A 15,281-nucleotide genomic window follows, 5' to 3' on the forward strand; every position below is an offset into this window, starting at 1 on the left:
GGTCAGAAGAGTAGGAGCAGGTATGTTTGAGTCTTCTAGCTGTGTTAGCTGTTGGCTTGGTTTATGTTTAGAACGACCTTATGGACTAATTTCATCACACCGCTAACGAAATGTGGCTTGTTCATTCGGGAATTGCTAAGGACACCCCGACTTGCTAGTTAACGAGCCATAAAATGTGAAAAATGAGTAAAACTCTAGGAAACAAGTTAACAACGATCTGAAGAATAAAAACAGTTCTTAGGTTGTTTGCTGAATTCGTCATCCCTAGGCAATTACGCCTAGACAGTGGTGCGAACTTCTCCACGCGGTTTAGAGCGGCTTCTTGCCAACGTGCCTCTTTTGACTCTCACCAAGCGACCATGGCAGCGAAATTGATTGATCGACGATTTTATAATGTTCCAGGTTCGTCAAGAAATCAGTGTTGAGTAATAACAAGCTCACAGATTCCCGAACTGACCAAATTTGATCTATCTAGGCAAGCTTCGGGTCTCCGAGCTGTTCTTTGATGTCCCTGTGGACTACACCAAGCCCGCTGGAGACACACTAAGGCTCTTTGCACGCAGTGTCAGTCGCTTGAACAAGCCCATTGAGCCGGCCAAAAAAGAAGACCAGGAAGCCAAAGACGGTAAACTTCCTTGGCTGGTCTATTTGCAAGGTGGCCCTGGCTTTGGATGTGGTGCCCCGCAGTCGTACGGCTGGGTTGAATTTGTGCTTAGCAAGGGTTATCAAGTGGGTCATGCCTCATTCCCCCAGCCTTAGACTGATACATACTAAACCAATCTCCAGGTGCTGTTCTTGGATCAACGAGGCACTGGTCTCAGTTCGACCATCACAGCGGGAACCCTCGCCCGTCAGGGAGATGCGATCAAGCAGGCCGAATACCTGAAGAACTTCCGTGCTGACAGCATTGTCCGTGATTGTGAAGCCATTCGTAAGGTGTTGACCCAGAATTATCCGCCAGAGCAGCAGAAATGGAGTCTTCTCGGCCAGAGCTTCGGTGGATTTTGCGCCGTGACTTACCTGTCGAAGTTGTATGTTTGACAAGTCATTGGTTGCTTCATTTGTGTGCTCTTTTACTGACATTTTCTTCTTCGATCTTAGCCCGGAGGGCCTGAAAGAAGCTTTCCTCACTGGAGGTCTTCCACCACTCACTAACGGACCGGATGCTGTCTATGCGAAGACCTATGGTGCGCGACCCCGTTGTCCCGAGGAGTTTACCAGTAGTATTGACAGAAAGCAGAAAAGGTCAAGCAGAGAAATGAGGCTTATTACCAGAAATTCCCCGATGATGCGGATCGTGTTAAGAAGATCATGCAATACCTGACACAGAATCAGGTTGCATTGCCGTCTGGTGTGCTCACTCCGGCTCGCTTCCAGCAACTCGGTATCTTGCTCGGCTTCCATGGTAAGAGCTCCAACTCGGACACGCAGCACATCACAGCTAACATGACTCAGGTGGTCTTGACAATCTGCACGGTGAATACTATTTGGTCTTGTAGTAATCCGAGCACAACACTAACCTCAGTCTAGAAATCATTACCAGAGTTATCAATGACTTGGAGATGTTCGGTTTTCTCACTCTTCCAACTCTGTCCATAATCGACAGCAATGGCGGCATGGACAAAAACGTCATCTATGCCATCTTGCACGAAGCCATCTATTGCCAAGGGTGAGACACGCTTCTAGTACCAATGCATGTACCTCTCATGAACCTTCAAGTCTAACAACGAGCACAGACACCCATCGCTCTGGTCCGCGGATAGGCTGCGTTCTAGCAGCCCACAATTCGAGATCAATGATTCGTTGCCTCAAATTTACTTTACCGGCGAAATGGTAAGAAGCCCAACTCACATCTCCATAAAGTGAACAGCAAGACCTAACACAATCCTGTACCTGCTAGGTCTTTAAAGATATGTTCGACTCCTACTCGGAACTCAGTAAGATCAAGGACGCGGCTGAAATCCTGGCTACGACACACGAGTGGCCTGCTCTCTACGACGAGGCTCAGCTGGCCAACAACAAGGTACCGGTCTACGCTGCAACTTACATTGACGATATGTACGTTCACTATGATTTGGCTACAGCCACTGCTGCGAAGATTGGTAATGCCAAACAGTTCATTACCAACACCATGTACCATGACGCGCTGCGCAGCAAGACGGATGAGATTATGCGTCAACTCTTTAATCTAAGAGAGGATGCGATTGACTGAAGATTCGATGTGTGAATGTTGATACATGACATAGATAATCTAGGTCAATGAGAGCATCTTATTTCACACTGTGTAGCCAGCACTTAGCTCAGTAGGTAGCACCTGCTCCTTGTCCATTTTCAAGTCATTAGATGTCCAGTCACAGCAACTTGATATTTCATAACGCAGTATCGGGTATAGTAAGTCACGAGGTATGTACACAGGTAGGATTGCAAGTGTTGGCGAAGATACGGGCCCCATTAGAAAACCTGTTGGATATGGTTAGCGCCGGTATTCGCGACGATGATTCTTAAGAGAGATAAGGTACATACCGCGCCGCCAATGATAAACAGTCTTTCTTCCTCCCGCTGCACCCACTGAGCAATCTTGCTAGCACTTTGCGCAAGTGCGTTTCGATTAGTATTCGGTTCGGCGATACAGTAGAATTCAAACACAGGAGTAACCCATCCGAACGAAGTAGCTGACCGCGACACGCAATGATGAACTTTGACATGGGTATTCTTGGCGTGGATGCTCGCATGCAAGTTGTTGTACATCGACATTAACCTACAGGTAGACTTAGAATCACTTTCCATGAGCATGCTTGAAAAGGGGATAATGCCCACCTTCTTCGTCGTGTTACCGAGGAAAATTCAGGAGCATATGATGACATGGTGAATTGTACGTTGGCGCGAGATTTGTATAGGAAGTGATGAAGCACAGTCCCTGGCACTATATCAGTAGTTGCCGGTCGACCCTTGTCGATTGCTGTCTTTATTTCCCTCAAGCTTCCGCTTTTCTCCATTTGCTAGGGCATCATTAGATCGGATATCGATAGTCATTGCGGAATTTGGTCGAGCTCACCTCCACAAGGGAATCACGCATCGCTTGCATCTCAAAGAAAGCTTCCTTATCGGGGCTGATGAGGACTATGGCAACGGACTCGTCTTTGGTAATTTCCGCACTACTTTCGATGTCGTTGCGGATGTCAAGAAAGCTGACATACATGTAGAGATAGCCACTGCTGTTAAAGCCAGGCAAGCAAACCGGGATCCAGCTCTCACCGCCGCCTGCCTTAACGCCATCGGCTTCGAAAATCATGTTGAACAAGAGCTGTAGATCACCTGGGTGTAAGGAGTGTTTCTTCGGTCGAACAACGCTGACCAGTCGTCCACCGGCCACTATCAAGCCATAAAGAAGACTGTTGGCCTTGGTCTTCAACAGTGCATTGTTGATAGCTTGACGGTGCTGCTTGCGGATTTTCAGACACTCCAGGGCTGATAGCAACGTTGATGGAGATCCGCGCGTGAAACTGTCTGCCAAAGATGAGAGAAGGGATTCCGAGCCTTGCAGGGGCCGCGACAGATCGGTAGATGGCCGCACAGAGAAGAGATGGGTCAGAGAAGGTAGTGTCAATGTGGACAAGATCTGCATATACAATGCTTCGAGTTGAAGCCGAAGTTGGTTGTCGCTCTCCATCATACGGCTGATTGCCACGAGGTGAAGAGATCCTCGTGTCAACACGACAAACCTAGTGTCACCAGCAGAGAAGCCTCGCAGGTGATCATCTGCATCTTCATAGAATGATATAATGGTCTGAATGACGCCGACGTAGCCAGATATTAGACCACCATCCCCATGCCTTGTCCAAATCGGCTTCCCAGCCGCGGAAAGGATGATGTAGTGCTTGCGCTTTGCCTTCCACCGTTGAAGGAGCACATCTGAGGTTTATTAGCATTATGAAGTAGACAGAATATCTGAAATCAAGCCATACCCTCATTATCACCTTCCTCGTTCAGTTCGCCGACTGCCTCAAATTCGCCTATGATCCCATCGTCATCTATGTCGTCGGCCGCGAATTCGGGAAAGTCAAGGAGACCTGGGGCAGCTTGTCCGTGGCTACCGGTTGAAGCAGCAAAATCCATGAACAGTGCTTCCACATCCCCGGCCTCAGTATTCGGGACTGAGCTCCTAATGCTAGCCGAGTCACCAGCTTCGCTACCCCGCGAGCTTGCTAACTGGCTGAGACTCGCCTTGGCCTTCGGGCTGTGTGGTAAACTGCGGGCAGCCAGCGTGGAAAATGGACCTCCAGCAACTTCTGATGATTGTATCCCAACATCGGTACGTGAGAGAGCCGTGGTGGCCTCTGCTTGTAGAGTTGTCCGAGGGCCCGTTTCATCGTTCAATAGACTCAGTGTAGTAGGTCGCGGAGGTAAAGGTGGTCGCTCTTCTAAGCTTTCACTGCGCTCATCCTTATCAGGGGTCGATGCCTTTGAAAGAGGTGGTTGCTTAGAGACGACATGCTGTTGGCCGTCATTGTCGGTGTCTTGCAAATCCATCCCGCGGGCATGCGCTTCTCAACGCGGTCGCTCGTCGCGGGTTTCTGGTCATTAAATGCGCATTGTTGGTATCAAAAACCCGGAGCCTTTAATTAGTGTCTCTGTTGTCTGTTGGTTGGACGTTGACGTCGGCGAGTCGGAGCTCCCCTCCCCAAGGCGGAGCAAAACAATCGAACGTGGCCGCCTGCGTCACGTTGCGTGGCTTCTAGTCAACATCAACTGCCAAACTCCCTCGGGGTCATTCTCGATGCCCTAAATATGACGGAGGACAGCTCAATATCTTTCAATACAATACTACGTCCGTCATTGGCACCATGAGCCTTGATCCCAGTGCCTTTCCGAGGTCACTCTCCCCCGCAAGCTCCGAGAGCTCCTTGACGCGCTCCCGGCTACAAGGCAAAGAAGGTATGCGCCTACTCCCTATCCCATAGACAATTATCTAATATCTGCTGGCTATAGGGTCACTCAAGAAAGACAAAAACTACCGCCGATATGCCTCCAGTGTTGAACGAGCGCTCTCCTTGTTTGATAACGCTCTCCAGGAATGGGCCGACTACATCTCCTTCCTCAGTCGCCTACTAAAGGTGAGCCACGACCATAGGGGAAATATACGGCATTGCTTATATGTCAACAGGCACTTCAAACGCACCCGCCCGACCAATTCGTCGTCCCTCATAAAGTGTTAGTGTCGAAGCGACTTGCGCAATGCTTGAACCCATCGCTCCCATCGGGTGTACATCAGAAGGCCCTCGAAGTCTACACATACATATTTGGATTGATCAAGGTATGAGTGGTCACGAAGGAAACGAAGGGTGCGTTGACTAATGTATGATGACTATTAGCTCGAGGGATTATCGCACGATCTACCTTTATATCTCCCCGGCCTTGCACCAACATTGACCTTTGCCTCTCTTACTGTCCGCCCATTATTTCTGTCTCTCGTAGAGGGATACATAGTCGACCTAGAGCCGTGGGCAATCCGGCCAGCACTGAAAGCGATTATTTTGGCCCTACTCCCAGGTCTTGAGGAGGAGACAAGTGATGATTTTGAGCCGACACTGCGCATAATCAACAAGCTGAGAGATGCTGCTTCAAAATTAGAAACTCAACGGACATCGGAAGCAGGGGCACCCGGTCAATACTTTTGGCAATGCCTTTTCCTCGCCTCTATCACAAATCCCAGTCGGCGCCTGGGCGTCCTCGCGTACTTGAATCGCCACCTGCCGAAGCTGGGCATCGCAGACCGTCGACCGAGTACGTCTGGCGGGAATGTTGCGAACGAGCTCCCGGCTGAGATGCTGGCCGCTGCAGACGCTGTCATTCTACCAGAGCCTGGTCTACTGATTCGTTGTTTTGCATCTGGCTTATCTGACGACCAGCTTCTTGTCCAACGGAACTTCCTTGATCTTCTTGTCACCCACCTCCCACTCAGCTCGCCCATTTTGCAAACCAGAATTATGCCCGGTGATCTTCGGACGTTGGTCATCGCAGCAGTTGGGGTCCTCACACGACGAGATATGAGCTTGAACCGACGACTCTGGGCTTGGTTCCTCGGGCCAGATTCGCCGAATGATAGCTCTTCAATGGATGATCGAAAATTCTCCACTGACACCGGTCGGTCTGCTTCTATTGACGGCAAGGAGCTCACTCAGTCACAGTACTTCAGCCGTTGTGGTTTACAACCGTTGGTCACTGGTCTTTTGGATATGATAAAACAAGAACCGAGCCATCCGTCTGAGCGAACCAAGCCCTTCCGCATAGCTCTGTCGCTAATGGACCGCTGGGAAATCGGTGGGTATATTGTCCCTGCGGTGTTTTTGCCTACCGTGCGGAGCGTCCAGGCCTTTGGGAAAGAAGCCCCCAGAAAACACTTTGAAGAGGTGTTTCGCAGCGCGAGTGCCTTCTTCGATGGCGTCGAAAGTGGTGTGATATTCTCCGAGCTTTTGGGACTGGTTGATTATCGGTCTTCAGATGTCGATGGCGACAGTGACCGAGTGTTGCGTGACTTGGATCTGGCGCAATTTATCATTGAAAACTTCAACTTGCGCGAGGAGGATATGATTCAAGTCCACGCGCCTCTGCTAACATTGTCTGTGCTCGCGAAGATGAAGGAACTTTCATCCAAAGAGAACAGTGCCAACAAGCATGCCGTGTCCTCTGCATTGACCAAGGTCGTCAAATCCTTGACTGTCTTGCTCACGGAGCGGGCGTTCTCGAGGAAGGGTGGCTCTGTAAAAAACGTCAATAACGACTCAAACGGGCGAGGTGCTGATATTCTGAAGACCATCCACAGCTTCTATGAACAAAGCAAAAATAGCCTGGAGGTTCCCCCTCTTCCCTATTCTCCCAAGAATCTTTGCGAAATGATTATTCGGGAGGCTCACGACCTAGCTATTGCGGCGCTGGGCAGCCGCGATGGCAACCTGTCTGTTCAGGAACCCTTGGATATTCTTGTGGCTTTGCTCAAGAAGCTTCCAAAGTCGCGCATTCTACGGGATCGCAAACTATATGTAGCCCTCTCTGAACGATTAGATTCTGGGAAGGACAAGGCGACAACTGCCTCTTTCTCAATTATCGCAACAATCGCTTCGACAGTGGCAAGTCTGTTTTTCATCCACACTCCCGGCTACTATGTGGCCTATGAGGATGCTTGTGATATCATCCCTTCTCTTGTCAATCGGCTTTGGTGGTACTTATCCCCGTTGAGTCCGAAGTTCCACGTGGAAGCTGTACGCTGCTTATGGCTCCTGCAGTCGATCTCCTGGATGGATCACCTTGTCGAAGCGTCCTTGACGACTCTAATGGTCAACGTATCAACCGCAGGCTCTCGTCACCTGTCATCTGAGCAACAAGCTGAGCGATTCTTCGTCTTGTGGAATCACAGCCACCACAATACACACGAGCAACCGCCAAAACAAGTGCTTGATGTTGGAGGCACTATGTTCTCATACCAATGTTCCATGCTTGAACGCCCGCTCTTTATTGTCCTTGACCTTCTCTCCCAAGAGTCAAGTGATAGTTCACAGAGTGTTCAGTTGTGGCTTCAGGACTTACCGTCTATCCACAAGTAAGTGGACTCCTCAACTCACAAAATCACGTGTCTAACAATTTACGCAGGGTTTTCCATGTAGTCCTTTCGAAACTTGATGAACTGTCTGAGCATGGTGACATGAGTGAGAAGCAGATAGACAACCACCCGATCTCCCCGGATGATTACAAGGAATGTGACTACTTGCTGAAAACCTCCTCAAATATCATCTCTGCGCTTGCGCACAATGGATGGGCCACGCTCCTAGGTCATGTCCTGGGCAACGAAAAGCGCCCTGAAAAGTCCAAGTCGGAAGGTAAGTGATCTATTTTCTCATGATGTGGACTCGTGCTGATATCGATACTATGGATAGACATTTCAGACTTGAAAAGTCTTCATTCCGCTATATTTGACGCCTCTCTTCGGATCGTCAGCACACCAAGCCCAGATATCATGGAGGCCACCGTAGAAGGGGAGCGACTGCAGAAAAGTGCACTCCAGCTCATGCGGCAACTTCTTCTTGGGCCCGGGGCAGAGGACCTTGTGGAGTCTGGCATCGATGAACTCTTGGTAGAACGCCTTCTAGTCTCATCTGAGGGGGGTAGCATTGCAGTACAGGGTGCACTGATTGACGCGCTCCTTGCTGCATTAAAGGTACGATTTGCGCAAGCGTATCTGCCGCCACCTCCACCTCGACCTAAAGATCTACGAGCGGCTTCTCGGGATCGGCTAACTAGTCCTTCGCTCCTCTCGTTTACCAGTGATAAGGGAGACAGAAGAGCGTCAATACCCCAATTACCGCACCCGCCAGAGCGGCTCTTGGATTGTCTCCTCAAGGGAATCAGCTCACCTAAGTCTCGTGAAATCGTCGACAAGTGGATAGTGCTGCTTTGTGAGGTACTCCCACTGTACGCAGGCTCCATATTCCAGATCCTATTGATGCTTGTGGAATGTCTGTGCAGGGAGATCCGGGCATCATATGGTAGGCTTCAGCTGTCCTTCCAGCAAACAGAGGATTGGCCGCAGGACCGCTCCGAGCATGTTACAGTTGCTCTCTTGACTGGACTCGAGACTTGTATCGCAAATGCCCACGAGCTCCTCATCGTGGAAGAGTCTAATGTTCCAGCCGTCAGAAGCCCCGACCAAGTACAGGGCTTTTTCGGGAACATGGTGTCGGGAGTCTTTCACTCGGAAGGCGGGCAAGGTCGCCCTAACACCGCCAACGACCGGCTGACTGTTCTACTTTGCTTCCAAGACGCCGTTCGCTTATGCTTCTCTATTTGGTCATGGGGAGCTGGGGATCATAGTGTCTCCCGCCCTGAGTCTGAATCTTTGGCGTCGTTCCAATACACCTCGTTGCGAATGAGAAACCGATCACGGCGAATCTTGGAGCATTTCTTCACCGCGGAGGCACTTGAGTGTCTTGAGACCCTGGTGGAGATGTGGACCAAGTCTGACACGGAGACGGCGTCGCTTATCTTTGACCTTCTACATACACTGGATGGGTCAAGCCCGAAAATCGCCATGCCTGCGATTTTCAATGCCATCTATACCCGCACTAATCCCAGTGCCTTGGACCCTAGTCGCAAGTCTTCCATGACTTCGAATCTCTCAGAGTCTGAGCTTGCTAGCTTCCTCGTTACCTATGCCCGGTCACTAGACGATGACGTCCTTGATGAGATTTGGTCGGATTGCACAACGTTCCTGCGGGATGTTCTCAGCAATCCATTCCCACACAGACAGATCCTTCCACGCTTGATTGAATTTGCGGCTATTCTGGGAGTGAAGTTGGAGAATACAACCTTTGGGGAAGACCGCCGCATGCGAAAAGAACTTGGGGTATGTATCTCGGCTGCCGAGTCTACCGATTTAACTAACAAAATTATAGGATGTTCTCCTACGTCTCCTTACGGCAGTCTTTACGAGCAAGCCCTTAGGCCTCAACCAGGACACTGGGCCTATGGCGAGATCTTCGGTGGATTATGATCGTACCTCGGTCTCTCACACTGGGCCCGATGACATGCTGAGCATCCTAGCAGTCTCCATGCCATCGTTTATCACGACCCTGGGTGACTCGGACCGCATCAACAATGCCATTACTGGAGTCTCGACCAACGTGGTGGGCCCTCTGATCAGGTCACGCCTGTTCCCGAACAATCTCAACAGCAGCGTCATGGTTCTGTTGCAGCATATGGCAAAAGTACCTGCTGCGGCGAAGGTGTGGAAAAAGGACATATCCGATGCATTCAATGATGCCCGATTCTTTGGATTACAGTTGGATTTGGTTAAGGGCAGCTGGATGGACCTATTACGCCAGTGGGTTCTTGCTGACAAGGACCGGCTATCCGAACTACTCGTCCGCCTTCCACCACCAAGCTCAGCAGGTATCATGTTTGGCGTTGGAGCCTCTGCAGCTCGCTTGGAAGCCGATCGCAAAGCGCAGCTCAACCTCCGGCGAATCGCGCTATTACTCCTTTCCGCTAACGATGATTACTTTGTTGGCGAATTGCCAGCATTGCTCCAGAAACTGGAAGACCTTCTTGTGGCGACCAGCGCCTCATCTCCATCATCTGCCACTCGGGCGGAAGTGTTCATGGTCCTTCGTGCCGTTGCACTCAAGACCTCTGCTTCAGCCATGGCGCCATTCTGGCCTCTGATAAACACCGAACTACAAGAAGCCATCTCTGCAGTACCCCAGGGCTCTCAGCCTGAGCTCTACAACCCTTACTCGCTGCTTCAAGCATGCAAACTTCTCGACATTCTCCTCGTCCTCGCCCCAGACGACTTCCAGCTCCTTGAGTGGCTGTTTGTAACCGACACAATCGACGCGGTCTACCCACCAGACCGCTGGGATCCAATTGCTTTGGCAGACGAGGTTTCTCACTCTTTCGGCCCACGCGGTGCAGCCTCACCCACTCTCCCTACGGAGACTAACGAGCCCCAGGTTCGTAGTGGTCTCAAGCGGCCATGGCTCATCTCAGACTGGATTCGAGAGACAGCTAAGGATGAGATTGTCGAGCGAGTCCTGCGACCTTTCTTTAATCGACTGAGTATCTATGTGTTTGAGAGTACGTACGGCATGGGCAGCGTAGATCTTACACTGTGCCGGGATGATCTGTTGGCGGATCTCTTCAACGAGAACACAATGGCGAATTAAGTGAGCGAGAGAGATCCTGTATTTTAGCCTTTTTATTGGATAATTCTGTAGAGCGATACCAAACTGTACCTTTTCTTTCTTATTTATTTATATTTATCGATGAGGTTATATTGTCTTCCCTCTGTCCTCTGTACTGTGTAGGTGGTATACAAAGGCCTCGAGTCATGTTCCCGAGCCGCCCGTGACCTCCGCAATTCATCAACGTCACTTTCGAACTAACTCCTCTTGCCACCATCAACCATCAAACAATCCATACATCGATTGAAATAAATTGCCAATATGGTGCTTGGCACAAGAATCTTTCTGCCCTTGCGCGGACGCGTCGGCCTCCGGTCTTTTTCATCATCACGCGCCCATTGGCAGTCCGCGGCACCGCTGCCGTCAAGCAAGCCTGTTGGAGCTTTCCGAGGAGGGTGAGTACTGGTCCAGTTGTACGGAGTACCAGAGGAGGAAATGGGCAACATGGAATAGCCATCTTAAAGCTCAGTGGCTGATCTTTAATAGTCTCTTCGGATTCCTAGCTGGGTCTGTCGCTGCCAGCTCCTTGGTGTACTTCTACATCTTATCGGAGTACCGACTTGCTAATGAGATGTTGTCTGATGATATTGCGGTATGTCTCTTTAGTTCTGACTCTTGTTTCTCCCCTAGAAGAGTGATCTCTCTCGCATCGGGTCTTTTTCAAGAGTATTTCGAGAGCTAACTGTCTGTTTATAGGCACTTCAAATGGCCACAATCAAGCTCCAGTCATACATCACTGAGCTGGAGACCAAGGTTGATAAGCTGCACAATATCAAGAAATAAGTGTCTTTTATCAGCATGTTCATGTGTGTATTTACTTTTGCTTCAGCTTCAAGGTATTGGTCTCCTATGCATGTGAGGTCCATCAAGGCCCCAAACCTCTTCTAATGACCGAGAACGAGGTTCTCAGGTTGAATTCGCATGAAATAATCAGCTTTCAAATATCAGCATTTCCTTTTTTTCATTTCTACTTGCAGTAGTTAGCTACCCACCGTACCAATCTTGGAACTAAGCTACCTCGTACTCGTACCCTCCAGGCTCCCCAATCCCTGCAAACAAACCAAACACAATACTTATCTCCGGGCACCAAACTCCCTTCATCTCCCTTCCGCCCCAAACCACCCAACCTCCCCCAACTTCCCAAACCAAACCCCAAAATGTTCCGCGTCGAACTAGTTTCCGACACCTCAACCGCCACACCAGGCTGGAGCTACGCCCCCACGCGCGCCTTCAACCCCTCCCAAACCATAACCGCACCCACCCTCAGCCGCAAACGCAACATCCGCGACGCCGGCAAAGGCGCCGACCTAACCTCCCGACAAGCCAACGCCATAGCGCGACACATCGCCGACCTCGACCGCGAGAACCAGCGCGACGTGTCCATCCCAGCACCCGTCAAACAAGCCCGCGAAGCCGGCGCACGCGGCACAAGAGCAAAAACAACCTCCAGCGTGCGCCGCATCCTCACATCCCAAAAGACTTTCCGCAACCACCTCGACGATGAGGAAGCGGCTATTGCCGCTGGCGGAGGCGGGATTGGCGGGTTACAGGGTCTTGGTGGTCTGAATCTGGTTGCGCAGGCGCGTGGTAAAGCTGCTGCTGCTGCAAGGCGTAGCTCGACGCCGGCTAGTGTTGTGGGTGTTAAGAGGTCTTCTGAGGCTATGGGGGAGACGGGGATGGAGTCAGAGATGGATGTTGATAGTGACGCACCAGGGCCGCAAAGGGGACTTATCAAGAGTGAATATGATAATGATCCTTTGCTGCGGTCGTATGCGCCGTCTATGCCGTCTGAGAGGATTATGCAGCGGTTGCTGGCGGAGCCGCCGCTTTCTTATAATGAGTCAAGGGCGAAGCCGGCGGCGTCTGGGAAGCCGGGGAGGAGGTTTTGTTGTATGTGTGGATATTGGGGGAAGATTCGGTGCAAGAATTGTCATTTGAGGACTTGTGGGTTGGATTGTTATAAGGTGCATGAGGATTCGAGATGTGGTGCTTTCTTCTGAGGAGGGGAGTTCGGTGTGAGCTTTCTATGGATGTGTACTTTTATGGAGAGGGTTGGCATGGCCCTGTTCTACTGATGACTTTACGAATTGATACCAAAAAATTTATAACTATTAATGTGGCGTAAGCCAAAAATGGAATATGTATATTTGTCTCATATACGCCTCTAAGGTTTGCATAAGGTCTTGGGCAAGGCTGGCTCAGCATTTCAAGTCGATACCGGCGCGGAGCTCATCCTCGCGAACTTCAAACATCACCTGCACGCCGACGAAAAGCACCACGCAGCAGGAAACCAAATATGCCAGCCCAGAGTAGGATCCCGTTAAGCTGGCAAGCAGATCCTTCAGCCCATCCAGCCCCAGAGCAAAACCGACCAAGTTTGCGATCATCATCATGAGCACGTTTCCGACGGAGCCAATGCCACAGAGGACGCGGTAGGTAGTGGGACGAGAACGCCAGCGGTGGGCAGGGAAAAGCATACCACCCAGAACCTCCGGTAGAACGAAGAGAGTGACAAGCCAGCCCCACATGAGCAAGCGGAGATTGATATCGTGCCACAAGGCGACGAAGGTGAAGACCAACAGGAAGTTGCGAATCTGCAGGAACTTGCCCATAACCTTGGTCTGAGGTGGTGAAGCTGGTCTGGGTGCTCCGGGCGCCCGCCGTCCACCGCCACCGCCGCCCAGTGGGATGTAGATGTAGCGGACGATCCAGCGGTTGTAGGAGCGATGCCAGCCGCGCCAGAAGGCGAAGGCGGAGTAGTTGTTTGACATGCACCGCACCATATTCTCCGGTGGGTCAATCCCATCTACGAGGGCCCAGAGACGGAAGAAGCGCCAGGGAATAAGCAGTTTCAACCAGATGATGTGCAGGTTGAAGAAGGCAAGCATACTTAGCTGGCCCGGGGTGAAAACGGACCAGTCTGGGTTGGACTTGGAAATCGCTACCGCGTAGATGTAGTGGAGGATAAGCTCCATGCAGAGTAGGGTAAGACCAAATCGGATAGCGTACATCGTAGTGCGGGAACGGGAGAGTGATGTGGGTGTGTATCGCTGTTGCGATACGTAGTCGTTGAATGTGATGATCGGACCAGCCAGATACAAAGGCGAGTAGAGCACATAGGCAATGAAGTTGCGGAAGGTGAATGCAGCTGGTTCTGCGGGAATCTTGACTCGCTCACGGTCAGAGAGGGACGCGGGGTCCAATTGCTTCTTCTTATAGAATTGAGTCAGCTCGACCGTTGCATATGATGGTGATCTTATTGCAGAACTCACTTCAATTGGACTTGCCGCAGGGTAGTCAACACTCCAGTAATTATCCATGTTGAAGCTGATTAGGCGTAACACGGTGATTTTGAACATAACCTCCCATCGCGGCATCAGTCCCCCAAGACCATCCAAAGTCTGGGCGACCCATTGGAGTGCGGAGGTGTCATTCTCCAACTCAGATCTAGAAGAAATTGCCTTCGTTATTGGTTCAAATTGGTAACCGCCGGATAGTTCGTTGGCAAACAAGATGCCGAGGTTGAAGATCCAAGTGACCGCAGGAACGTAGGGACGGGGCACATCCTTGCCAATTCGGAAATTGATATACAGAATCAACAGAATCTTGAGCGCAGATACTCCATGTAGTGCCGTTATGAACACCAGTCCGAACCAAAAGTCGAAGCGCATTCGCTGATCGAGTTGCGCATCGGCGGCACTGACCACGGATTGGCTCGATGGTTTTGTTCCAACTTTCGAGCGGTTGATGAGACTCTGATAGACTCGACGAGCTACAGGATGGAGCAGTAGGAGTAGAAGAAGGGCAGGGATGTTATCGCGAAAGCTTGCATATTGTGCATCCGAATTGTCCTAGGTGTTGAAGCAACAACGTTAGGCGCTAGCCTCATAGAATACGGACGGCCGAACACGAGGGCGGAGTACTTACAACCTGACGACCAGGAATCCAACCAGATGATAGAAGGTGAGAGTAAGAGGAGTAAATAGGGTGGCTCTCTGTGGGATTGGAGACACCCAAGTTAGCGCCCAAATACGTCGAATGGCCTTCTCCAACACTCACCCTTCGAAGCATCGATGACAGTCTTGAACATTAAAGGAACGAGTGTTATAAAGAACAAGTAATAGACGAAGAACTCCGGCGTGCGCCAGAGGGATGGCGACGCGCCCTGTGCGATTGCATTGGCGCGGGCATTGGAGGTCGGTCGTGTATCGGCCCTAGGAGTGATTGCGGTGGAGGTAAAACGAGTGTCAAGGGTATCCAGCGAATAAATGCGCCGGAGCCAAGCGAAGATGGAGGGCATTTTATGTGAATGGCATGGCCGAGGTTTGGAGAAGTTGGTTGAAGTCGGAGTTTGTGTCCTTGAGGTCCGGTGTTTACTCAGGGGCGGTCCGCCTCGTCGGCTTCTGGTAGGTGGCCTCATCTGCGCCTGTTTCTGACTATTCCAATGTTCGAGCTCTGTTATCTTCCCATATCTTCTTGGGACAAACATCTCTGAAAGGCATTTTGAACTTATTCGGCTCCTTTTAATAGCCACTAGCCTTGTACAGT

General features: G+C 50.8%; 6 protein-coding genes across 6 annotated transcripts; 4 read left to right on the forward strand and 2 right to left on the reverse strand.

Moving 5' to 3' along the window:
• Positions 1-359: 359 nt before the first annotated feature.
• N7515_005689 (proline iminopeptidase) lies at positions 360-2,212 on the forward strand (the record flags this gene model as incomplete). Its single annotated transcript, XM_056666433.1, has 9 exons — positions 360-402; positions 476-729; positions 787-1,031; positions 1,102-1,187; positions 1,241-1,405; positions 1,456-1,476; positions 1,531-1,669; positions 1,737-1,833; positions 1,901-2,212. The coding sequence occupies 9 exons, from the start codon at positions 360-362 to the stop codon at positions 2,210-2,212; spliced, it is 1,362 nt and encodes a 453-aa protein (XP_056520029.1).
• Positions 2,213-2,451: 239 nt separating this feature from the next.
• N7515_005690 (guanine nucleotide exchange factor MON1) lies at positions 2,452-4,530 on the reverse strand (the record flags this gene model as incomplete). The annotated part of the gene is made up of 5 exons (XM_056666434.1): positions 2,452-2,460; positions 2,524-2,758; positions 2,818-2,999; positions 3,056-3,912; positions 3,966-4,530. The coding sequence occupies 5 exons, from the start codon at positions 4,528-4,530 to the stop codon at positions 2,452-2,454; spliced, it is 1,848 nt and encodes a 615-aa protein (XP_056520030.1).
• Positions 4,531-4,844: 314 nt separating this feature from the next.
• On the forward strand, positions 4,845-10,715 carry N7515_005691 (dopey family protein; the record flags this gene model as incomplete). The annotated part of the gene is made up of 7 exons (XM_056666435.1): positions 4,845-4,935; positions 4,990-5,114; positions 5,165-5,314; positions 5,373-7,597; positions 7,648-7,874; positions 7,932-9,397; positions 9,447-10,715. 7 exons carry the CDS (start codon positions 4,845-4,847, stop codon positions 10,713-10,715), a joined length of 5,553 nt encoding a protein of 1,850 aa, XP_056520031.1.
• Positions 10,716-10,994: 279 nt separating this feature from the next.
• N7515_005692 (uncharacterized protein) lies at positions 10,995-11,516 on the forward strand (the record flags this gene model as incomplete). The annotated part of the gene is made up of 3 exons (XM_056666436.1): positions 10,995-11,128; positions 11,220-11,325; positions 11,430-11,516. 3 exons carry the CDS (start codon positions 10,995-10,997, stop codon positions 11,514-11,516), a joined length of 327 nt encoding a protein of 108 aa, XP_056520032.1.
• A 374-nt stretch (positions 11,517-11,890) lies between these two features.
• On the forward strand, positions 11,891-12,733 carry N7515_005693 (putative HIT finger domain protein; the record flags this gene model as incomplete). The annotated part of the gene is made up of 1 exon (XM_056666437.1): positions 11,891-12,733. One exon carries the CDS (start codon positions 11,891-11,893, stop codon positions 12,731-12,733), a length of 843 nt encoding a protein of 280 aa, XP_056520033.1.
• Positions 12,734-12,931: 198 nt separating this feature from the next.
• N7515_005694 (putative glycerol:H+ symporter (Gup1)) lies at positions 12,932-15,033 on the reverse strand (the record flags this gene model as incomplete). Its single annotated transcript, XM_056666438.1, has 4 exons — positions 12,932-13,945; positions 14,006-14,584; positions 14,661-14,728; positions 14,793-15,033. 4 exons carry the CDS (start codon positions 15,031-15,033, stop codon positions 12,932-12,934), a joined length of 1,902 nt encoding a protein of 633 aa, XP_056520034.1.
• Between the last annotated feature and the right edge of the window lie 248 nt (positions 15,034-15,281).

The sequence above is a fragment of the Penicillium bovifimosum genome (assembly GCF_028826915.1).
Source record: "Penicillium bovifimosum strain IBT 22155 chromosome Unknown utg000005l_segment0_segment0, whole genome shotgun sequence".
Taxonomy (NCBI): Eukaryota; Fungi; Ascomycota; class Eurotiomycetes; order Eurotiales; family Aspergillaceae; genus Penicillium; species Penicillium bovifimosum.